Below are 24,113 nucleotides of genomic sequence, written 5' to 3' on the forward strand. Positions count from 1 at the left end.
TTCCTGGCTCCATAGCCAGGGTGCTATGCCACTCAGTGCCTTCAGATGGGCAAGGCAGGTATAAAATAAAATGACTATCTTGTCTGAGTGGAAACAGACAATCCGTGCACACGGGCCAAAGAGAGTCTCATGGCAGTGGTACATAGTATAAACAAGGGCACAGAGAAGCCACCAAACTGACTACACGTAAGACTGGATATGTGATTGTCTCAAGGGATGGCCAAGCGCATCCTTCAAAGAGAAAACATCCTAGATGTTGATTAGGGATCTAAGTACATTCAAACCTTGCCCCAACAACCCACCATGAGGGCCAGCATCCATTCTTTAACTGGACTAGCGGCTCCACCACTGTGGGGGAGGGCAGGGAGATCAAAGCTGGTGGCAAGACAAAGGGCCTGCCTGGAATCTGCCTTTCCAAACCCTTTCTGTGGCTCCAGAGGTCCCCAGGGAGTGGTTTTCTCAGAGACAGGAAGGAAAAAGTCTGTGTGACCCTTTGTCTGACCTCTTGACCCAGGAGGCAGGGTAATAAGAGTCTGGTCTAGCCAGGAGATCAAGAGATGGCTACAAGGCGCCACTGTCTGCTGTCTTACAAAAGAGCTGTGGGTGAGCCGATTCCTGGTAATGAGGGAGGGGGCAGGGATGCTCCTAAGGAAAAGTGCAGGTGGTACCTAAGCCAGAGGCCATGTTTAGAATGACCTTTACTGCCCCACTCAGCTCTGCCTTCCAGTGTATCAGACATAACCCTAGCTGAGCAGGGCCCTGCACAGCCCAGTAACCTGCTAGATGCTTTCCTTCGAAAGGCACCAACTCCAGGTCCCATTTACAGATGCTCTTGAAGCTGTGTTAACTATGTGAGATGGTCTGCTGTGGGCTATAAGCAAAGGCTCTGTGAATAGTCAGGCTGCCTGATGCTGGCCTGGCCAAGATTAGACCCCAGGAAACAGTGTGGCTTGTAACCAGGCCAGGCTACTCTGTCACTGGGAATGTGAACCCAGTGGATGGATGGCTGCAGGTCACCAAGGTCAGCTGCAGGGGACAGTTAACAAAGCCTGGGATCATTCTGGCAGGCACAAAGCAGTGCTGACTCCTGTGGCAGAGCACACTTCCAGACAGCCCTCACCACCCCCAACAAACCACAGCCCCATGAAGCCAGACTGATGTTCACAAAGAAAGACATGAGCTCACTGCTGAAGTCCATTTACTGTACAAAGAATAAGAACAAAGAACCCAGGAATGGTGGAACCCACAGCAGCAAGGGTAGTGTTGATGGTGTGCACGCAGGCCAATCCAGGTCCTCCTCAAAGTCTATACCATTCTATTCACGACTCCAGAGAAAAGGTCTCTATCAATAGCACAGGACTGGTGGGGAAAGGTGATGCTTGATTGTATCCAGCCTCTGGGTGAGGTCCCAGGAGCGGCTGCTTATCAGGCAGTTCCCACAACCATAGCCCTGGCCCTACAGGCATTAACCCAATCTCCCAGAACAGCAGGCTGGCGCTGTCTCTACCAATGCCCTAGTAACACCCGTGGCAAGATGGTCTTGGGAAATGTGCACTAAGAAGGTCCCCAGTAAGGGGTCATGGCTCCTGCTATGGCCAGGGCCCTGAGGGCAGGAGGTAGAGTGAAGCACCAGCGTGCCTGAGGGCTGTGTCACCAGGCAAGGACAGGGAAGCAGTCACACAGGACATCCACTGGGGACAACATCCCCACAGGGGAGAAGGCTGACTAGAGCAGACTGGGGTAGGAGGAACATTGTGGAGGAACAGTCCATGGCTTCAGAAGTTGCTCTAGCAGGTGGGTCCCTAAGGAGGGGCTTGATGTCCACCCCTATGGTTGAGGCAGCTGTTCCAGAGATGTCACTAAGAAACAGGCTAAAGATTCCAGTGACATGAACTTATAGGCAGAAGGGCCACAACAGGCAAGCAGCAAGCAACATAGTCAAAGCTGATGAGTACAAGCTGACACTGAGGTCCTAGGCCCTGTGCCCAAAGCCCAGATACCACTGGAGGCCATCAAGCACTTAAGTCTCTAGGGAGCTCTGCCTCAACCTGGAGATACTGAGTGTAAACATCACCCAAAGTGCCAGGGCACATTGAGGAGGGATACCAGGGGGCTCCCAGGTGCAACCAACTTCTCGTAGGAGCAGAAACCTTGCCCATGTCCAGCATACTGACCACCTTTGTCAGAAACGGAAGCTGGAGCCAAGACTGCTACCAGGAGCATCTGGAGTACACCTTGGCCCCATCTGTTTCCCACTGGCCTCTGAGCAATGTCAATACCCAGGAAGGATGCTTATAAATCCAATGATCATCTGGCTTCAACGCTGAACCCTCCATCACTGCTTCATCCCCCCTTCCCTGACATCCTGAGCTTCCCCAATGGCTGATGTGGCTATGAGGGGCATCCAGGCTTCCCTGACAGCCCTTTACAAATGTACAAAACAGGTAAAATGTTCTCCATATAAATAAAGGGGAGCCAGGCTCACTCCTAGCCTGGAGTCCAGGATCAGTTCAGACCTGGTCCCTGTAGCACCAGCAGCCCTGCTGCCTGGTCTGTGGAGCATGTTCTCTCCTGCACGCTCCTCCCCTCCACTAGCTCAGATGTGGAGGAAAGCCTGGAGAGAGGGTTGTGTAGCCAAGTCTTCCTGCATGCAGCAGGGCCCAGTGCCTGGCCAGGAGTGCTGCAGCGTAGGCCGAGTCTGAGCAAGCGGAGCCCATGGGTCCCGCTAGGAGATCTTGCAGTTACTCCGAGAGCAGTTCTGAGGCGGGCTCTGGGGGGGACGGGTGGACTTGGATCTCTTAAGGCTGTTGCCCTTGCTGCCACTGCCCCCGGCCCCACTTGCCAGGGAGTAGGAGCGGCCGTGCATCATGACAGCGTTCATGCCGTTGGCCATGGAAAAGGACTTGAGGTGGCTCTTGATGGTGACAGGTAGTGGGAGCTTGTCAATGAGGTGCACAGGGGTACAGGACACAATGGCGCGGCAGCAGAGGTCCTGCAGGCTGAAAACTGAGGGGAGGGGAAGACAGTGAGGGAACAGATAGGTAATGAGGTTTTGTGAGGAGAGGTGTTGAGGGGTTCATGATCCTCAGACTACCTGTAAAGCCTGGCTGAGTCTCAAAACTCCTGGTGCCCGCACCAGCTCAGGGCTCCTGGAATGCCCCACTATCTGTCCACTGGTTGGCTCCTGTCTCCTGCCTTCGTAAAGCAGAAAACACTACAAAGTGCTGCTGTCCAGCTGCTCTATGAGACTGGGGTGGGTGAGGAGGCAGACTAACTCTGGAACGCAGCCCTTGAGATAGCTCTGGTTGGAGGTTAACTCAGTCTTGCCTGGCTGTATTTGGCAGAAGTCTTTTTGCCCAAGAGAGGGATTTAATTACCCTGTTCTCCTCTGTGACTTCATCTTAGGGTGACATTGTAACCATCTTTGTACCTAGTAGTGAGCCCTACTAGAAAGCACCCTGAAAATAAGGCCGTCACTAGGACTTCTGGTCAAGTGCTTGGCATAAGCACTGCTGAGCTGCACAGACGACCAGCAGTGAAGGTGACTGTGCAGAGTTCTGCTCTCAGAGCATGGCAAGAGAAGAGGTCACTTGCTCTAGGTCTGGGCAGGCAGCCCATAAATCTCTTAGGAGACAACCCATAAATCTACTATGGATGCCTACAGCTCCACCATCAGCCTCCCATGACTCCACTAGCTAGCATCCTATCAGAACTAAGTCTCAGTCCTACCTCGATTGGGCCTCCAGATCTTCTCCATGCCATGCCGCATAAGCACGATACGAGAGAGCTCAGTGAAGGACTCAATGACGTTGAAGTTGCACAGGGGGCTGACTTCAAAGAAGGTCATGCAGTTCTTCTCTGCGTAGGCTCTGGCCTGCTCCGTTGGGACTTGCCGCTTGAAGGCCAGGTGTAGCCGGTTCCCAACCAGGATCCGGGGAACACCAGGTGCATGCTTAGGAGGGGTTCAGAACTTAGCAGAAGCACAATGACATGCCACCCCCACCCCTTGGCCATATGCAGGGCTCCTAGTGTCTGCATTCTGCAATGAAGCAAGTCCAGGAAGGTGTGGATGGAACCAAGTAGATGGCGGAGTCCAGTTGTTTATTGCTGAACAACACTCCCAGGCATGCCCCAATCACAGCTTGGTCCTACAGTCTCTCCTGGAGAGGTACAAACCCACACCTACCTCATCGATCTCCTTGATCCACCGGTCAATGCCATCAAAGGACCAACGGTTGGTGATGTCATACACCAGGAGGATTCCCTGTGAGATGGATGGATGGAGATTATCCACAGGTGTGTGTGTGTGTGTGTGTAGGTGTGTGTGTGTGTGTGTGTGTGTGTGTGTGTGTGTATGCCTAGAAATATGGCCCGGAAGACTTTACAGATCATTAGCATGGCCACAATCTACAGGTGGGAAATGTACTTGCCACCCAACAGGAGAGTAGCAGGAGGGGACCTTCTGTGAGTTAAATAGACCCAGCTCACATATGCCATCCTGTCCACCCCCTGAGAACATGGCTGGGGCAGAACTGACTATTTAACAATTTTTTAAATCCAGGCCAGTCACAGGCATTACTCTGAAATCACTCAAAAGCCACACAGGCTAAGCCCCCACACACAGATCTAAGGCTTTGGTTAGGGGAGGGGTGTAAAGAGCCACAGAACTCACTAGAGGGCCAAGCATTCTGGAAGTCAGTCCATCAGCGAACTCTGCTCTAGGGGCACCTGGGGCTGAATGGAGGCAGCTCTGAGTTTTTCAACTCCAAACTTGTACAGCAGAATGTCAGTCACTCAAGGAGCAGTAGTCAGTGAGAGCTGCCCTAGTCAGGCTAAGCAGGATTTGCTACAGGGCCTTTCCTGCCACATCCCTTAGAGACCAATTACTGGGAGCTCAGCTCTAGGCTGTCTCCATCTGCCTCAAATATCCCAGCGGGGCCACCATCATGGACTCTCCAGCAGGGGCGATATTGAGCACACTGCCCACCACAAAGGGTTAACACAGTGCCAATGTGCCTCTCATCCTATGAGTTGACTTTGAGAGTTCAGCAATCAGAGTCCACCCACTGAGTCACCCACTCCTCTCCCCACAGGTTCTCATACATGGAGGACAGAGAAGGGCAAAGATTGGAGGAGGGAATCAGAATTGCCATTTCTCAAACACTCAGGCTAGCCCCAAGTCCTATTGAGACAAAGGTACCCTTACCCAGAGGTAGGGAACAGGCCTAGCTCAAACAGGGAAGCAGCTGGGGAGGAACTTCTCTAGCCTGGAGGGGCCCCATCCCTACCTTGAGGTCAGGTACCACTGAGAGAAGCCAAACTGGAACTGTCAGACCTCAAGGAGCCAGGTCAGTGGGTGAAAAATATTAATATCTATAATAACTACACATGGCAGAGATTAAGGTCCACATTTATAATCCCATCACTCAGGAGACTGAGGCAGGGGCATTGCTGCAAACTGGAAGCCACTCTGTTAGTAGTCTAGATAGCTAGGTCTAGGCCAGCCAGAGCTACATACCAAGACCCTAACTCAAAAACTATGATGGTCTACAGTGGGCGGTGGTGGTGCACTTTAATCCCAGCACTCTCTGAGTTCAAGGCCACACTGGTCTGCAGCAGAGTTCCAGGACAGCCTGGTGCTTGTGTGTGTTCTCTCCTTTTCTCTCAAAAAAAAAAAAAAAAGTTTAAGAGCTATTCATTGTTTCTTTTTTAAAACAATGGGGGAGAGAGTGGTGGCTCGTGCATGTCACTCCAGCAGCTGAAAGGCTGGAGAAGGAGGGTCCCTGCAGAGTTTGAGGCCCACCTGGGCTATGTAGTATGAGATCCTGTCTCTAGGGCCGGGCGGTGGTGGCGCACGCCTGTAATCCCAGCACTTGGGAGGCAGAGCCAAGTGGATCTCTGTGAGTTCGAGGCCAGCCTGGGCTACCAAATTCCAGGAAAGGCTCAAAGCTACACAGAGAAACCCTGTCTCGAAAAACTAAAAAAGAAAAAAAAAAAAAGAGATCCTGTCTCAAAAATCAGGGAGAGGAGTTGTGGAGATGGCTCAGTGCCTAAGAGCACTGACTATTCTCCCAAAGGACCCCAATTTGATTCCCAGAACCTACACAGCTGTTCAGAACCATCTGTAACTCCACTCCCAGGGGACCTGAGGTCCTCTTCTAACCTCCATTGCTACCAGGCCTACAAGTGGTGCACAGTCATACATGCAAGCAAAACATCCATACACATAAAACACATTAAAAAAAGAGGGAAGTGGGCTGGAGAGATGGCTCAGAGGTTAAGAGCACTGACTGCTCTTCCAAAAGTCCTGAGTTCAATTCCCAGCAACCACATGGTGGCTCGCAACCATCTATAATGAGATCTGGTGCCCTCTTCTGTATACATATTAAATAAATAAATAAATAAATAAATAATTTTTTTGAGAGTGTGCCTCAACACCTGGCTTTAAAAAAAGGGGGGGGGGGGAAGAGAAGTGAAGAAGGGCCTGTTGAATTCATCTTCATCCTTGGCCTAATGTCCCTCACTTTCCTTTTCTCTGAAAGTATCTGGACTTCAGACTATGCTTCTTCCCTCAGGGTCTGGCCCTTTGTTCCCTGGCTGTCTAGAGGTAGGGTCTGAGCCTGGGGATTATCTGGATCTTCCAGAAGTTTGAGGTGCACATCCCAATGGGACTGAACTTCCATGCACTCCCCTCATATAGCAGTAAAGCAGTTCTGTTTACACAGGTCTCAACTACTTCCCCTCTGGTTTCAGAATGGTTAAAAAAAATCTGAAAGCATGTAGGGAACCCCAGAGAACAGGGAATAGTAGCCACAGCATCCATGGGACTGCACATGCATGGTGTTCTTCTGCAGCCAAGACAAGATCCCCACAGCTTATTTCCTGTCCAGAGAATTGGCTGCAGCCCATCTTTAACATTTCCAATCTGTGGAGTTCTAGCTTTGATATAGCCCAGGTCACCTCCACATCCACTCACACACTTTAGGGGCTATACAACTCTGTGAGGGAGGTATCAGGGGGACACCTTTGGTCCAGATGGCTAAGCTGCATCTCAACAGCTTGGAGAGGCCACTGTAGTGGCTGTGCTAAGCCCAGGGCACATCTTGAGGCACCATGAGAACATCAAGGGCTCAAACAAGGACACTAGACAGGTACAATAGAGACTCAGTTGCCTCCCACACAGGTAGTCTGGAAATGGAGGCTCCAAAGCTGAGCATCCTTCCTATACAGAGGGAAAGATGGGCTTTTGGGGACCTGATGTCTGGACATCAAAATACTTAGGAAAAATGGGCTGAGGATGCAGCTCAGTAGTGGAACCCCACCTATCATGCACAAGGCCCAGATCTCAATCCCTGGTGCTGGAGAAAACAAAACATGTCAAAGGGAGTAAAGAACTTAGTGAACTAGCAGAACAGTGATCCAGGCTCAGAGACAATCAGGAGAGGCACCTACCAGACAACACAGCGGTGAGGTCTTACCTGCGCACCCCTGGAGTAGGACCTGAAGATGGTGCAGAACCTGCCCTGGCCCGACGTATCCCTGAAACACACAGGGAGGGTAGCAGCATGCACAAGCAGTCCCAGTATGAGAGGCTCAATCCTGGCATCTTTTCTTACTTTTTTTCCTTTTTGTCTTTTGAGATAGAGTCTCACTGTGTAGTTTTGACTGGAATTTGCTACACAGAACAGGCTGGCCTTGAACGCACAAAGGTCTCTGCTTGCCTCTGCCTCCTGAGTACTGACTGGGACTAAAGGCAAGTGTACATCTAGTTCCTTCTTAATTCTTGTTTGTTTTGTTCTTCAAGACAGGATTTTTTCTGTGCAACAGCCCTAACTGTCCTGGAAATCCCTTTTTAGACCAGGCTGGCCTTGAACTCAGAGATCTGCCTGCCTCTGCCTCCTGAGTGCTGGGATTACAGGCGTGCACCACCACATGACCTTAATTTTTAATTTTATGTATATGAGTGACACATTCCCACAAGAGGCCTGAAGTGGGTGTCAGATCCACTAGAATTGAAATTACAGACAGTTGTGAGCTGCCACATGGGTGCTGGGACCCAAACCTGGGTCCTTAAAAAGAGCAGCAGCAAGTGCTTTTCTTAACCTCTGAGCATCTCTCCAGGCCCATGGAAACAAGTTTTTAATGGGTAAAATTAGAGGAGGCATAAAATTAGTGAGACAGTGGTGGCACACACCTTTAATCCCAGCACTCAGGAGGCAAAGCAGGTGGATCTCTGTGAGTTTGAGGCCAGCCTGGTCTACAGAGTGAGTTTCAGGACAGCCAGGACTGTTTCACAGAGAAACTCTGTCTCGAAAAACAAAACAAAACAAAACAAAAACCAGAAAAAATTTGGAGGAGGCTTTAAAATAAAACATCCTGGGCTTTTTGTTTTGTTCATCATGGAGTCAATTTAAATGGTTATTATAGATAAGGCACGTCTTCACTTGGCTTCCTCATTAGATCGCCAACTCACCAGAGTTCCAGCTTGACACGCCGTCCGTCCAGTAGGATGGTGGTAGTCTTATAGTCAATTCCTGTGAGGAAGCAGAGGGTTGAGAGTGTCCATCAGCAACTGGCTTCAACTGAGGTCCTCCTGCCCAAGTCTGTGTTGTGAAGCAGAAAAAAAATACTTCCTCAAACCCCATAATGACCTCTGGGGAAGCAGGAACAGGAGGAGGGTGCTCCCTGCTCCCAGCTACGGCTTTTTCAGGCCCTACCTAGCTCACTTTGTATGGCAGCCATGGGCAAGGCAGAGGGATTTCCTCCCAGAATGCCTGGAGGGAGTCCACTCCCACTGTGACACGTCCTTCCAATAGATTTCGGTTGAGCTCTCCAAGAATGATGGATGTCCTTCCTAATTCCTGGATTTATCACAGTTCTCAGGTACTGCTGTTATCACCAAGAGGAAGGTACTTACATATTTAGGTTGTGTTTGTTTGTTTTTTGAGACAGGGTAGCACTGGCCATCCTGAACTTGCTCTGTAGACCAGGCTGGCCTTGAACGCAAGAGATCCGCCTGCCTCTGCCTCTTGAGTGCTGGGATTAAAGGTGTGTGCCATCACCGCCTGACTACTTACTCAGGTTTTTAGAGACAGGGTCTTAAGATGTAGCCCAGGCTGGCCTTAAGCTCATGAAGTCTACTGCCTAAGCACCTGAGGAGTACAGATGAGTACCACCACACAGAACCAAAATAATTTTTAAAAAGCTGTTCCCCTACAGAGCTCTCCAGAGAACTTATGCTTACTTTATCTTTATGAGTTTGCTTTGTGTTTTCACATTTTTGTTTGGTTGGGTTTTTTGTTTGTTTGTTTTTTGTTTTGGTTTGGTTTGGTTTTTCGAGACAGGGTTTCTCTGTGTAGCTTTGCGCCTTTCCTTTCCTGGATCTCGTTCTGTAGACCAGGCTGGCCTCGAACTCACAGAGATCCACCTGCCTCTGTCTCCCAAGTGCTGGGATTAAAGGCATGCGCCACCACCATCTGGCTATGTTTTCACATTTTTATGAAGAAAAAAGTCAGCCCAACAGATGTTGGTGGCAACAGGCAGCAGTGGATACTTAATTTATATGAAATACTGGAGCCTTATCAGTTCTACCGGTGGTGATCAAGCCTTTTTTAGGGGGTTGGGAGTGGGGAATGGGCCTTACTATGTAGCATAGGTTGGCCCTGAACAATGACTCTGCTCTCTCATCTCGTTTAAATCTTTTTTTTTTAAAGAGTTTATTTATTTATTTATTAAGTATACAGTATTCTGCCTGCATATATGCCTGCATGCCAGAAGAGGGCACCAGATCTCATTACAGATGGTTGTGAGCCACCACCATGTGGTTGCTGGGAATTGAACTCAGGACCTCTGGAAGATCAGTCAGTACTCTTAACCTCTGAGCCATCTCTCCAGCCCTCCAGTTTAAATCTTAAAGACATCAGTTCCTTATTTTTCATATATAATACTTGCAAGCCATGTATGGTGATACACATCTGTAATTCTACCACTTGGGAGGTAGATGCAGGATCTAGAACTCAAAGTCACCTTTCTCTGCACAGTAAACTCAAGGCTGCCTAATCTACCGAAAACCCTGTCTAAAACCTAACAAATTAACTTTGTTCCAGGAGGAGTTGGAAATGGCATTTTAAAATGCATAGGTACCACTCTCACAGAATGTGGTGTACATGAACTATGCAGTTCTGCACATCCAGTCCACATCCTGGTGAGTGTACACTGATATCCATGTGCCTGTGCCCCTGTGTATCTCTATGTCTACCTTACAATACAGCATCCTCTTCAGGCATCAGTAGCTCCTTCTGAGCCATCTTCTGCCTGGCCAACTAGTAACTGCATCCAAACTTGGTTCTCATGCATTAAAGGACACTACAACAGAGTGAAGAATTGCAACATACAGAAGGAAATATTTGCAAGTTATAAATCTTATTAAGACAGAGTTCTATAATAAAACACAACTCAACTCAAAAATAGACGAAGCCTTATTTCCACAAAAGACAGACAGCAATGGTCAATAAGCACAAGAAATTGTGTGACATTATTGGCAGCCATCAGGAAATGAAATCAGAACCCTATGCTAACCACTGTATAGTGGATTAGACAGCTAACTCAAAACAGATAGTGAGGTATAGAGAAACGGGGACCTTTCTATTCTGCCAGGTGGGGGTGCTAATAAAATAATGATTGCACAAACGTACAAATATGTGGTGCTACTGAGCAGTGTACTTGATAAGCGTGGTTAAGACATGATTTTTTGAGACAGGTTTCTCTACGAAGTCTAGCTGGCTTGGAACTTGTTATGTAGCTGGTTTGAATTTGCAGCAATCCTCCTGCCTCTGACTCCTCTACTTCCATGATATAAAGGAGGGTATTGCATGCACACCGGCAGGACTGACAGCTGGACCAGGTCACAGTGTTCCTGTTCCCTTTCCCCACTTTCCCTGGGCTTCTCTGCTAGAAGGTCAATGCTGGGCAATGCTAGAAGCTCATGGGGACACTGTTGCAGTCATTTTTATTTACTTATTTATTTATTTAATTTTTTTTTTTCAAGACAGGGTTTCTCTGTGTAGCCCTGGCTGTCCTGGAACTCACCAGGCTAGCCTTGAACTCAAAGAGATCTGCCTGCCTCTGCCAAGGCGTGTGCTACCACTACCCATCATGATTTTTAATTTATTTAATTTAATTTATTTGTTTGTTTGTTTTGAGGCAGAGTCTCACTCACTCTACCTCTAGCTGGCCTAGAGCTCACAACGTGGACTAGTCTGTCCCTGAATTCAAGACATCTTTCATAAGATCTGTCTGCCTCTGCTTCCCAAGTGCTGGGATTAAAGGTGTGCACACTTTGTACTGATTTTTGGTTGGCCTCTTTGAGAGCCGTAAGCAGGGCCTGTAGCATAGCCTTGACTGATCTGGACTCCTCAATCCTATCCCAGGAAAGCAACTGCCTGACTACTAAAATACCCCTAGATGGCGCTGTGGCGCTAGGCCTACCAGGAGTGCAGCAGCTGCAACAAGAGTGGCTACCTGGGAAGAGCCTACAGAGAGACCATCTTCACCAACCAACAGACCTGTCATAAGGCAACATAAAGACTTATGCTGATGGGCCCGTCACTATTCTCAGCTGACTGTGTGACACTGAGAGGCTCCCCTAGGCAGCACACCTGCCTTTCAGAATGAAACACATTTGCATCATTCTAGCAGGAGACCTTGAGGAGCCCCAGCACCAGGAGGGCCTAGAATATTCTAACATGGAGATGGCTTGCAACTCTGGGAACCAAGTCAAGAATCTCAAGAGAGGAGCTGATCTGGGGGGTTGGGGAGGAGGGGGAGGGCACAGTCATCAGCTAGCCAGTGAACTAGCCTCTTCCCCATCAGGCTTTAGAAGTTCAGCAGCTTTTTAAATGATGGAGCCCAGGGTGGAACAGAGCAGTAAAACATGTGATTTGCATAGGTCCACAAAGCCCTGGGCTCAATTCCTAGCACCCAAAGTAAAAGACTGGGAATTTTAATCAATCAATGAGTTGGGCATGGTGGCAGACACCTTTCATCCCAGTATTTTGGAGGCAGAGGCAGGCAGATCTCCGAGTTCGTGGCCAGTCTGGTTTTTACAGTTCCAGAACAACCAGGACTACGTAGACAGATCCTGCACCAAAAGAACAAAATAAAAATAAATTAATAGCCAGGCTGTGGTGGTGCATGTCTTTAATGCCAGCACTCAGGAAGCAGAGGCAGGCGGATCTCTGTGAGTTTGAGGCCAGCCTGGTCTACAGAGCCAGTTCTAGGACAGCCGAGGCTACACAGAGAAACCCTGTCTCAAAATGAAAAGAAAAAAAAAAAGGAAGAAAGAAAAAGAAAAAGAAAAGGAGCAGTCTAGCTATGCGGTACTGCATAATACCAATGCACCCACGGAGCTAGACTTTCCAGTCTCCTGCCAGGAAGTGTGCCTGCTGCCTGGCAGACCTGTGGCTTGAGGAGGTCCCAGGGGTCAGTGGCAGGTGGTTTTGCATCAGTACCCTCTGGCAGTTCCTTTTTTTTTTTTTTTTTTTTTTGCAAAGTCAGGAAAGTGAAAGCTGCTCTCCTTACCCTGGAAAGCATCTTTCCCTAGACTTCTAGTCTTCTAGCCTGGCTGAGCTACAACCCAAGGCTACACAAGAAATCAGCATCCCCCGAGCTTCCTCCAGATTCTGGGCCATTCTCCCTAGCAAGAACTGGGAGGTTGTTTTGTTTGTTTGTTTTCTTTTTTTCTGGAGCAGAGGATCGAACTCAGGGCCAAACCTCTACCACTGAGCTAAATCCTCAACCCCAAGAACTGGGAGATTTTAATGTCTTAGTTCCCAGTTCAGTGAGGAGGACCTCCCGACTCCCAGTGCTCATTATACAGCTCTGAAGGGGCTCTACACTAAGCCACCATAGAGAGTATAGTCCATAGCAGTGGATGCTTGGGGGTCTAGTGACAGTTCACATTAAAGTGTTGTGCCAAGATTACCAGGGAAGGAGCCCTTGGCTTGGAAGGGTTCTAAAAGGAGCAATTATCCAAGGCTTGCGGGTAAGTAGGTCCTAAGAAGGAGGGGGTGCAGGGGTGGAGGAGTATGGTGGAAGAGGCAGAGCAGTGACCTGGAATGGGGCCTGAACCAGGCACAAGAGAGACAGGAGGCATGTGGGGCACAGAATGACAGAGCCACCAGCAAGCCAAAGTTTGAACATCACTGTAAGGGGATTGGTGGGTGTCAGGGACGCCTGTCTACGCTGACACTCTTTTAGCACCGTTCACTTCCCTCTTCTCTTTAAAAATAGTTGTTTTTTTTTAATCAGCTAAGACAACACAGCTTAATTCAAGACACACGAGCCCCCAGGAGGACCAGCTGCCCCCTCAGGCCCCAGAACTTCTATGCTAAGGCTTCTCTAAGCAAAGAGATCTGTTGACCCTGCCACTGCCCACTGAAAGCCTCATCTAACAGTTTGCCTCTATCCTCATAGTCCTCTTGCTCATCTGAACCCAGCAAAGTGCTGCCCCTTGGCAGACTTGAACACAATTTAAAAAAATATGGCATTGGTGTTTTGTCTGCATGTATATCTGTGTGAGGGTGACAGATCCCTTAGAACTGGAGTTACAGACAGGTGTGAGCTGCCATGTGGGTGCTGAGAATTGAACCTAGTCCCCTGGAAGAGCAGCCAGTACTCTTAACCATTAAGCCATCTTGCCAGCCCCTGAACATAATTTTAAATGAGATATACCAAACAGAGAAACTGAGGCAAGGAGGTTATAACACTTGTTCCACTCATGAGAATAAAACCACTGGCCAGGGTCCTGGCTCTGTCTACCATATAATCAGGGCCTTTGTTCAAATTTATATGAAGCTAAATATCACAAAGCTACCCTTGACCTGCAAACTCCTACCCTAGTGTCCTGCAACTCCAACCTTTCCCTTTCACTTCTCTCAGAGCGTCTTCTCTGCTTGGGGATTGCGTGGCCTCTATCCCTGGTGCTGCTGGGTGCTTCTATCTGTCTGCCTTGCTCCACATGCTCAGATCCTGTCCTTCCTGACCTGTGCTGGCCAGACTGCCTGCCAGGATAACTGTCCAGGTTTCTCATCTTCTCCCATCAGTCTCACCTTTATATTCTACTTTCTGGGAGATTACCTTAATTTTATTTTCCAGTCCTTTTTACGATATCCATTGATGTGTAATTTCTAGAAGCTCTTTGGGCTCTGGATATCCCACCCACCAGGCAGGAACCTGGTCTTTGTTCTCAGAGGTGTGGTAAATGTCTGGAGCCTTCTGGTGTTCCCAGGGTCCTTTTCTCTATACTTGACGAGCTTGTTTGTCCCTCTGCTCCCTACAAAAGCCTCTGAGAAGCTGCAGAAGTGGCAGAAGACTCTAGGACTCTGGCTTGAGAACTCAAGGGCCTGTGGAGCTGCTGCTGTACTATGGGTGTCTCTGAAACTCCTCTGGAACTGACAGTTGTGCAGTGAAGATCAGACGCTTGCATTGGGATCCTGTCTGCCAGTGCTGGAGCCAGGGGGTGCCAAGTTCCCCCCTTTAGAACAGACTTGGGCTAAGAGGACTCTGTTATTAGCTCCTTGCTTCTCTCCACCCTCATGCACCCAGTGGTGTCTGGTGTCCATGGCTCTATTCTCTAAGAGAATAAGCCTCCTGTGTCTCCTGGTAGAGTGGGACTTTGACATGCCAGCCTCTAGGCACCTGCTCTGAGTTAGCGGAATCCTTGTGACCACCCCCTCACTCAGCCATGGCTGCATAGTCTGTCTCCTAAACCAACAGCCCTGCATCTTAAATATTTACGTTTCAAGTTTTTCATTTATTAATTTTGGGTATATGAGGAGTGAGGGCATGAGCACGCCACAGCACTCCTATGGAGGTCAGAGGACAACTTGGGGGAGTCAGTTCTCTCCTTCTACCACGTGGGTTTTTGTTTGTTTTTTCTTTTTTTCTGAGACAGGGTTTCTCTGTGTAGCCTAGATTGTCCTGGAACTCACTGTAGACCAGGCTGGCCTTGAATTTACAGAGATCCACCTGCCTCTGCCTCCTGAGTGCTGGGATTAAAGATGTGTGCCACCACTGCCCAGCTTACCATGGGTCCTAAAGATCAAATTCAGGTTGTCAGGCTTGCCTGAGCCATCTGGCTGGTCCTAGGTTTATGTGTTTTTCAAGACACTTTACTCAGTGGGCAATTCTCAAGAAAATGGCAGTTCACTTAGCAGGGTTCTACAAATTCCTACCCCATGCCAGACATTCATTGTTTTCAGGTGCTGAAGAGGCTTAAGCCATCACTGCTGACAGGTTCATGTACTCAAGTATTGACTGGAGGCAGGGGAATGGGCTCAGTGGGCACAAGTGACTGCCGCAGCGTGCCACCCCCGCCTGGCTCTTTAAGAAGTGCTGTGCAGATATGTGTCTGGGCACAGTTAAGTGAGTGCACAACATCCGACTTGGGTTTTGTTTCTTTTCAACACAATCACTGAGATTCTACAACGCAACGTCTGGGAGCAGCCCCAGGCCTGGTGGAACTGCAGGCCATGTCTGTAGATTACAGCCTGAAGCGGAGGTCCTGAGACCCCAATCCCAACCCTCCACTGCTGCTCTATGTCTAGTCCTTCAGGATGACAGGATAAAGGGCAGCAGGGAGGGGAAGCACATGTCAGCTCTAGACCTGGAGATAAGAAAACTGTTTCAAGAGGCCAGCCAGACAGAACATCAGAATTACCTGGTTGCTTACTCAGTTGTTCCTCAAAGGGATACTTCATATATGGATTCAGACAAGGGCAGTAGAGAGGAAGTGATCAAAAAAAGTCACTAGTCAGGCACAGTGATGTATGCCTATAATCCCAGTATCAGGTAAAGGACAACTCAGGGAGTTCTAAGCCAGCCTGGGCTACAAAGTGAAAACCTATCTCCCAAACAAAACAATGATGGCTCATTCATTAAGAGCACTGGTTGCTCTTCCAGAGGACCAGTGTTCAATTCCCAGCATCCACATGACAGCTCATAGACATCTGTAAATCCAATATCAGGGGCCCAACATCCTCTTATGGCCTCTACAGCTACTGCACACACATAGTCACAGACAGACATGCAGGCAGGACATCTACACACATAAAATATTTTAAAAAGTTAAAGTAGTCGCTAAAGTATCAAAGTATTTCTGTAATGGGCCAATCTTAAACAATGGTTTGCAGGGTTGACCACGTTACCACATTCTTGCTCTTGGAGACCACCCCCCCAGGAACTGTAAGACACTGAAGAGTCACAGCAGAAAGCGAGGCGGTGTGAGCTGTTCCCGATGACAGAGGAGGAAGGCTGCTGCTGGCCGTGGGATGGCCATCTGAGTAGTCGCTACACCATCACATGGCCAGTCTGTCAAGAATGACCTCCAGCGAGCAGCCACTTTGCTGCAGGGCAGGGATCACCTGACAGATCCAGAGCCCTCTTTCAGCACCCCACTACGGCAAGGAGTTGTGTGTGAACTGGATTCCGCCCCAGGAAATCACAAAATGCTCTGGAGAGGAACAACATGCATGAAAGAGGAAACTAGAACTCTGCTGCCTGCGTGGTTCTGACTGGGTCACAGCTGCTTCTGGTTATGGGACTCCTGAGACTAGGTTTCCTTTTCACTGGCACAGGGACTGGCCAGGGGAAGACCCACATTACTATGCACACCTGGCCAGCAGGCGCCAACCTGAGAATCCAATCAAGGGTGTGAGGTGGGCTAGTTTCCCACACATTTGGGCCAGATTCAGTGCAGTCATCTGAACTGAGCTTATCAGTGTAAGGTCCCCTCAGACAACACAAATGTGTGGTTTTTTTCTGTCACAGGGTGTGTGTGTGTGTATATATATATTCAAAATTTTAAGTTGTGAAAAAATCACCCAATACTGTAATATCTCACTTTTCAGATTATGAAATTCAAATCCTTACAGAGAAATGGTAACACTAAATTTGTAATTACCTGCTTTCTAACTTGGCTAAAAGCCCCAAGACTTCAAAAACTCATGACAAAAAAAAAACAAACAAAAGTTATTAACAAAAAACTAGATTAAGAATAAAATAGAGAGGCTGGAGAGGTTAAGAGAGCTTTCTGTTTCCCAAAGGACAGTTCACATTTCTGGCACCTCTGTCAGGCAGTGCACAACCTCGTAAAACTCCAACTCCGGGGGATCTGACACCCCTCTTCTGGCCTCCATGGGTACCTGTACTCAAGTATACATATCCAGAAACACACACAAACACACACACACACACACACACACACACACAGAGAGAGAGAGAGAGAGAGAGAGAGAGAGAGAGAGAGAAAAATAAAAATAAATCTTAAAATAGAAGAAAAATCAGAAAATGCTCGAGTGTCTGTCATTTGCCCCATTTCAATGCAGCAGCATCTGAAACTAGACCGCCCAGCTAGTACTCAGGGAGTGCTGCTCTCTTTCCCAATAGGCTCCCCTATTGTGTGGCCTGCACTTTCCTGGAGGGGGCTGGAAGCCTCCATATGCAGGTATGGGACAGAGCCCTTGTCCTCACTGTGAGGCAAGTGCCCATACCAGCTGCTGGTTTCCTGTGGGGAGTACCCAGAATCCAATTCTAGGAGGTGCAGCCCACTCCGCTCCATCTAAGTGCAGTGCAGCTTACATAACTCCAGAACCATTTCCAAAGCAATAGAAACACCACTGAAGGCAGCTGATAATTCCTGGTGTTACTCTTAGGGAAGGAAAAAGGCTCTGACTATGTGTCCAGAGGTGGACAAAAGATCAAAGATGAATGCGGGGGTGGGTGGGGGGTGTCTCCTAGAAACAGAAAAGGCTTTTTATGTAACTGGTAGGCATGAAGAGTGTGGCAGCATTTTGTACTAGCAATCCAGGCTAGCAAAGGGCCCTCTGGAGACTCGGACCACAGGGTCCTTCTACAGAGGCTGGCAATCAGGAGCAGCTTAAGGCAAGGCTATAATATATGCCTTTGTCAAGGGTTTAAGAGGAAAGGGAGTCTACAAATAGTGCTGCTCCCAACAGGCAGTCTTGGCATGGTCCACAGTCTGCCTACTGGGATTCACACTACTGGACAGTAAGTGGGACCTGAGACTTGCCTCCAAAAGATAGAATGAGGCCAATGAGTGAGTACCCCTTGCATTATGTGAGACTGGATTCTGACTTGCTGGCTTAGGAAAGCCACCTATGGAGGTTTGAATGAGATGTCCCCCATAGTCTTCAGCACCTGAATATTTGGTCCCTAGTTGGTGGCACTGTTTGGGGAGGTTTAGGAGATGTGATCTTGTTGGAGGAGGTATGTCCCTGAATATGAGCTTTGAGAATTTAAAGACTTGTGCAGTTTCAAATCTGCTTCCTGCTTCCTGCTTGAGGTTTAAAATGCAAGCTTTCAGCTGGGCCGTGGTGGTGCCACGCCTTTAATCACAGCACTCGGGAGGCAGAGGCAGGTGGATCTCTGTGAGTTCGAGGCCAGCCTGGTCTACAGAGCGAGATCCAGGACAGGTGCAAAGCTACACTGAGAAACCCTGTCTCGAAAAAACAAAAATGCAAGCTCTCAGTTGCTGCTCCAGCTGCCATGCCTGCATGCTGCCATGCATCCCTCACTGTGGCGATGGACTCTTAGCCCTTTGGAACCATAAGCCTAAATAAACCCTTCCTTCTATAAGTTGCCTTGATCATGGTGTTTTATCACAACAGTCAAAAAATAATTAATATACCACCTTAAGAAAATGCCCACATGGCCAGGATCCAAGGGTAGCAAATACTCCCAAGAAGCTGATCTTGGAAGGGATCATTCTCTAGTCAAGGATCAAATGAGACCTAGTTTGCTTAACACCTTGCTTGATTCAGCCTGTGAGAGGCTCTGGGACACCATGAGCACCACCCCAGCTGTGCCCAGATTCCTGACCTGTAGAAACTTTGTGTTAATAAGGGGGGCATAACAACAACAACAAAAAAAAAAGTAAGGGGACATAACATAACAAAAGTTGGGCACAGCAACACTGCAACAGAATATCTAAAACACATCTGCCCTGACCTAACCAATGGACCTGCAAAAGTATTCAGAGACAGAAAGAACAGTCTAAGACGGCCTGCCTGAGAACCCTGTGAAGCAGTCTTTTGAGAGACAATGAGTGTGGCATTCCAGCAGCTGGTCTCAGCATGGTTTGTTACACCTGTACTAGAGCTCCCAAAGCAGGCACAGGCTCCTGTGCTCTCACAACCTACAGTCTACAACAGTACCACAAGGCCAGGCAATGTGGGGACAATCCCACTTCTGCCCCATATGTGGACAGACGCAAGTTTTCTTACATCTCTGCACACACTTTTCTTGAGTTTTTATAGATGGTAGTTTATTCTGTTGTAAACCTGAGTTTGTAAAATTATTGTGTGTTTTCTTTTTATCCAATGCCATAAAGATTTTTTTCCACTTAAGCAAATTTTGCTAGAAATAGTGGCTCATGCTTGTGACACCAGCACTTATGAGCCTGAGGCAGCAGGACAGTAAGTTTGAAGCCAGCCTGGGTTACATGAGAACCTACATATCTCACACACACACACACACACACACACACACACACACACACACACACACGCAAATTCCTTACGGGAGTAAGGAAGAACTTTCTGAAATATGTGGTCAGAGTAATAGTTCCCGTGTACATATGCACCCTAACTCCTAGGTTCTTCACAGTACAAAAAGGACACAAGAGCTGGGATGAAGGTATAGCTGGGTGGTGGCGGCACACGCCTTTAATCCCAGCACTTGGGAGGCAGAGGCAGGTGGATCTCTGTGATTTTGAGGCCAGTCTGGTCTACCGAGTGAGTTCTGGGACATTCAGGACTGTTACACAGAGAAACCCTGTCTGGGGGGGTGGGAGGAAGGAAGGAAGGAAAGAAGGAAGGAAGGAAGGAAGGAAGGAAGGAAGGAAGGAAGGAGGGAAGGAAGGAATGGAAGGAAGGAAGGAAGGAAGGAAGGAAGGAAGGAAGGAAGGACTATTTAGAAGTCTTTTCTATAACTGTCTGCAATCAGAAAGACACAAACTTTAGTCTTCCAACCATGAAGAACCCGACTCTGCTAACAATCCAGTGAACAAGGAAATGAAACCTCCTCCAGAGCTTACTCACCAATGGTAGCTGCCAACACCTTGTTTTGTTTTGTTTTGTTTTCCAAGACAGGGTTTTCTGTGTCCTCAAACTCACAGAGATCTGCCTGCCTCTGTCTCCTGAGTGCTGGCATTAAAGGCTTGAAGGGCTGCTCATTTGTTGTTTTTGTTGTTGTACTGTTAGGGATTAAGCCCCAGGCTTCCCACATGTTCAATAAATACTTTCCCACCAAGGTACACTCAGTCCCCTGCCAGCACACTGATTTCAGCCAGGGAAGAGCCTGTTAGACCTCCAGCTCTGTAGATGATGTTCAGCGGTAAAAGAGCTACCGCTGGATAAAAGTTACAAATGGTGTCGACCTCCCGATTGTGCTTCATACTCAGACTGGATACAAACTAAGGGTCACAGACTCAGGCACTGGCTAAATAACAAGATGTCTCCACAGGATAGCCACTGTTCTCTGGTTGCTGCACAGAAGTGGGCACCAACCCCGTTAGCAAGGCTGAAATGCAAGCAGGCTGCAGAGGAATTAGCCTCCAGGCAAGGCAAGTACTTTGGGAACTATTTAGTAGTCTTTTAGGCTGATAAACACATGAATGACCTGTAACCCAGCACTTCTCTAACAGAAACGCACACATATGTTCACTAAAGCCACGTGTGAATTCAATTTTTATTTCTTTATTTATTTTAATTATTTATTTATTATGTATACAGCATGTATGACTGCAGGCCAGAAGAGGGCACCAGATCTCATTACAGATGGTTGTGAGCCACCATGTGGTTGCTGGGAATTGAACTTAGGACCTCCAGAAGAGCAGCCAGTGCTCTTAACCTCTGAGCCATCTCTCCAGCCCCCTCCCTTTTTAAAAATTATTTATTTATATTTTTATTTTTTAAAGTTAAGCATTTGTATATGGTATGTGCACACAAGTGTTAGTGCACTTAGAAGCCAGAGGCATTGGCTCCCCCTGGACCTGGAGTTATAGGAGGTTGTGAGCCACCTAGGGTACTCTGAAGAGCAGTATACACGTTTAACAGCCCACTTATGAACATTTGTGAAGGAGCACTTCTTAGAAGAATGAAGCTATAAAATGTGGGAACTATCCAAACACTTGTCTACAGAAGAGATGGGGTTGACCAGTACTCACACACGGGATACCACACAGTAGAAGAAAGCAGAGGCAGGCAGATCTATGAGTTTAAGGCTAGCCTTGTTTACAAAGCAAGTTTCAGGAAAGTTAGGGCTATATAGAGAAATCTTGCATCAAACAAAACAAAACAAAAACCCCACAACTTTTAAAAAACCCAGTTAACGGGGTTGGGGATTTAGCTCAGTGGTAGAGCGCTTGCCTAGCAAGCGCCAAGCCCTGGGTTCAGTTCTCAGCTCTGGCAAAAAACACAACAACAACAAAAACCCAAATAACATCTGCATGTGTTCAGTACAAATGCATTTTTTTCTTTTTCCTTCCTTCCTCCCTCTCTCCCTTGCTCCCTCTGTCTTTCTTTTTTCTTTCTTCTTTTCTTTTTTGAGATAAGGTTTCTCTGTGTAGTCCTGGCTGTCCTGGAACTCACCCTGTAGACCAGGCTGGCCTTGAACCCAAGAGATTTGCTTGCCTCTGCCTCCTGAGTGCTGGGACCACAGGTGTGTGCCACCATCATTTTGAATACTCTGTTTGCGGTTAAAGCCATGGATATGGAACTCACAGATGTAGTGGGCTGATTGTGACTATATTACTGTATAGATGTAAAGTGAAATGAAGTGAGTGTGTTTCATGAAACATAAAAAGCAGTTAACGATGACTCCATGAGTTTTGGTGTTACAATGGTCATGTGTTGAGTGTTTTGTGTTTCACTGAGATTTCCATGCTGAGTGTGCTTGCTCTTCGTAGACAGGAGAAATCTGGTTTGATGTGGGTTCTGGAACAGTAAAAGCTTTGACAACTCCCCTGGCATTCCGTCCGCTGTCTGGCACTGGCATTTCAGTACAGAAGACACTTTTGTGCCTATTAGCATCTTCCTCCTGTCCTGTAATTCTGCAGGCATTGGTTTGCCCTTGACAGCAGATACATATGTCCCTGTTTCTGAGGGACATCTGTTAGGAGCAGCATGTGCAGAGTGGCACATTTCCACAGCATGGCAGGTTCCTCCATCGATAGTTAGACTTTTTTTTTTTTTTTTTTTTGAGCTGAGGATCAAACCCAGGGCCTTGTGCTTGCTAGGCAAGTGCTCTACCACTGAGCTAAATCCCCAACCCGATAGTTAGACTTTGTATGCTAACAACTCAGATACCAGGCTCTCCCTCTGTTTCCACTCTGCATTCTGGCCCAGCTTGGCAGGCAATTCAGCCTTCTCATTTGAAAGGAGACCTACTAATCTAAAGGCAGATCAATATCCTGATGGGCTTCTCTTATTATTATTATTATTTTGTTTTTTTTTTTTTTTTTTTGAGACAAGGTTTATCTGGTGACAGCCCTGGCTGTCCTGGAACCTGCTCTGTAGACCAGGTTGACTTTGAACACAGAGATCCACCTGCCTCTGCTTCCTGAGTTCTTGGATTAAAGGCGTGCACCACCATGTCTGGCTAGGGTTTTAATTTTTTTAGTTCTTTCTCCTCCCTGCTCCCCTTCCTTTCCTCCCCTTCTCCCTCTTTTTTCCTTTTTTCTTTTTTTCTGTTTGTTTGAGATAGAGTCTCACTGTGTATCCCCGCTGGCCTGAAACTCACCATGTAGGTAGCTTCAAACTCACAGAATTCCATTGACCTCTGTTTCCTGATTGCTGAGATTAAGGGCATACCTATCAGGCCCAGCTCTTTTTTGTTTGTCTTGTTTTTCAAGACAGGGTTTTTCTGTAGCTTTGGAGACTGTTCTGGAACTCACTCTGTAGCCCAGGCTGGCCTTGAACTCACAGAGATCCACCTGCCTCTGCCCTGCAAATGCTGGAACTAAAGGTGTGTACCCTCATGCCTGGCTTCTTTCTTTGTTTTTGAGACAGGGTCTCTCTATGTAGCCCTGGCTATGCTGGAACTTTCTATATAAAACCTGGCCTAAAACTCACAAAGCTCTGCTTGCCTCTGCCTCCTGAAAGCTGGGATTTAAGAGCATGGGCCAGTACTCTGGGCTGTGTCATTTTATATAAGGGATTTGGGAATTTATGGATCTGGACATCTGAGAGGCTTCTGACATTAATCTCCTATGGACAACCATAGATGACTACATTTTTCCCCACTTAACAAGGTATCCAAGATATTCCTGTTTCAATAAAATTCATTAAATGCTCCTCTAAATAAGAACATTTGTCAGGTGGTGGTGGTGGCATACATCTATAATCCTAGCACTGAGGAGACAAAGGTGGCAGATTTCTGTGAGTTCGAGGCCAGCCTGGTCTACAAAGAGAGTTCCAGGATGTTACATAGAGAAACTTGTCTGGAAATCAAAACAAAACAAACAAAAGAATACCCAAGGGTTGTATAGTTCACCCTATGAACATAAGCATATCATGTTTCCATTGAGGCATTCAGGTCATTTGTTTTCCACTTTTACTTAAAAACAAAAGTCTTGGTTCCCTCTGCTGTAAGTAGTGTTTCCGAAGGCCAGAGTCCTAATTACTTGGCCAAAGAGAAGGATTTCTGGGATATGCAGATACAAGGCTGCTCCTTTAGAAGGAGTACACCCACACACCTTGAGCTCTGTGAGTCACCAGCTGTAGCCTCTGAGCCTTATAGGTAAGCACACCCTTCAGCTGAGTTTAGGGCTAAAGCTCTTTCTTGTACAGTGGCCCTGGACAGCTGACCTGGAACAGGAAATATTTCCAGTGACCAGACTGTCCCAGCAAAGGAAGCTGCTGTTGGGGCCAGCACAGGTCTGAGACATACCAGAGTGTACATACACTCTGATCTGGCTCCTGACTCCCAGGACCTTTTCACTGCATGTGGGAGCCTTTGTACGAAAGCTATGAACTTACTGGGAACTACGGATGGGGCAGGATGCACAGTGCTCTTCCTATAAGGTGGCCTTCCAG

The 24,113-nt window shown here is 47.8% G+C and overlaps 1 protein-coding gene across 2 annotated transcripts in view; it reads right to left on the minus strand.

Moving 5' to 3' along the window:
- Positions 1-1,176: 1,176 nt before the first annotated feature.
- Positions 1,177-24,113, minus strand: part of Rab40c (RAB40C, member RAS oncogene family) — a 34,695-nt gene continuing 11,758 nt past the window's right edge. For both annotated transcript variants that reach the window (XM_036195960.1, XM_036195962.1), the window contains exons 3-7: positions 8,474-8,534; positions 7,479-7,539; positions 4,187-4,264; positions 3,730-3,952; positions 1,177-3,006 (exon numbers count right to left, since the gene is read on the minus strand). In XM_036195960.1, the coding sequence (XP_036051853.1) occupies positions 2,726-3,006; positions 3,730-3,952; positions 4,187-4,264; positions 7,479-7,539; positions 8,474-8,534 (704 nt within the window). In that variant the 3' untranslated portion in view covers positions 1,177-2,725. The remainder of the gene's footprint in view (positions 3,007-3,729; positions 3,953-4,186; positions 4,265-7,478; positions 7,540-8,473; positions 8,535-24,113) is intronic.

The sequence above is a fragment of the Onychomys torridus genome, chromosome 8 (assembly GCF_903995425.1).
Source record: "Onychomys torridus chromosome 8, mOncTor1.1, whole genome shotgun sequence".
NCBI classification, from domain to species: domain Eukaryota; kingdom Metazoa; phylum Chordata; class Mammalia; order Rodentia; family Cricetidae; genus Onychomys; species Onychomys torridus.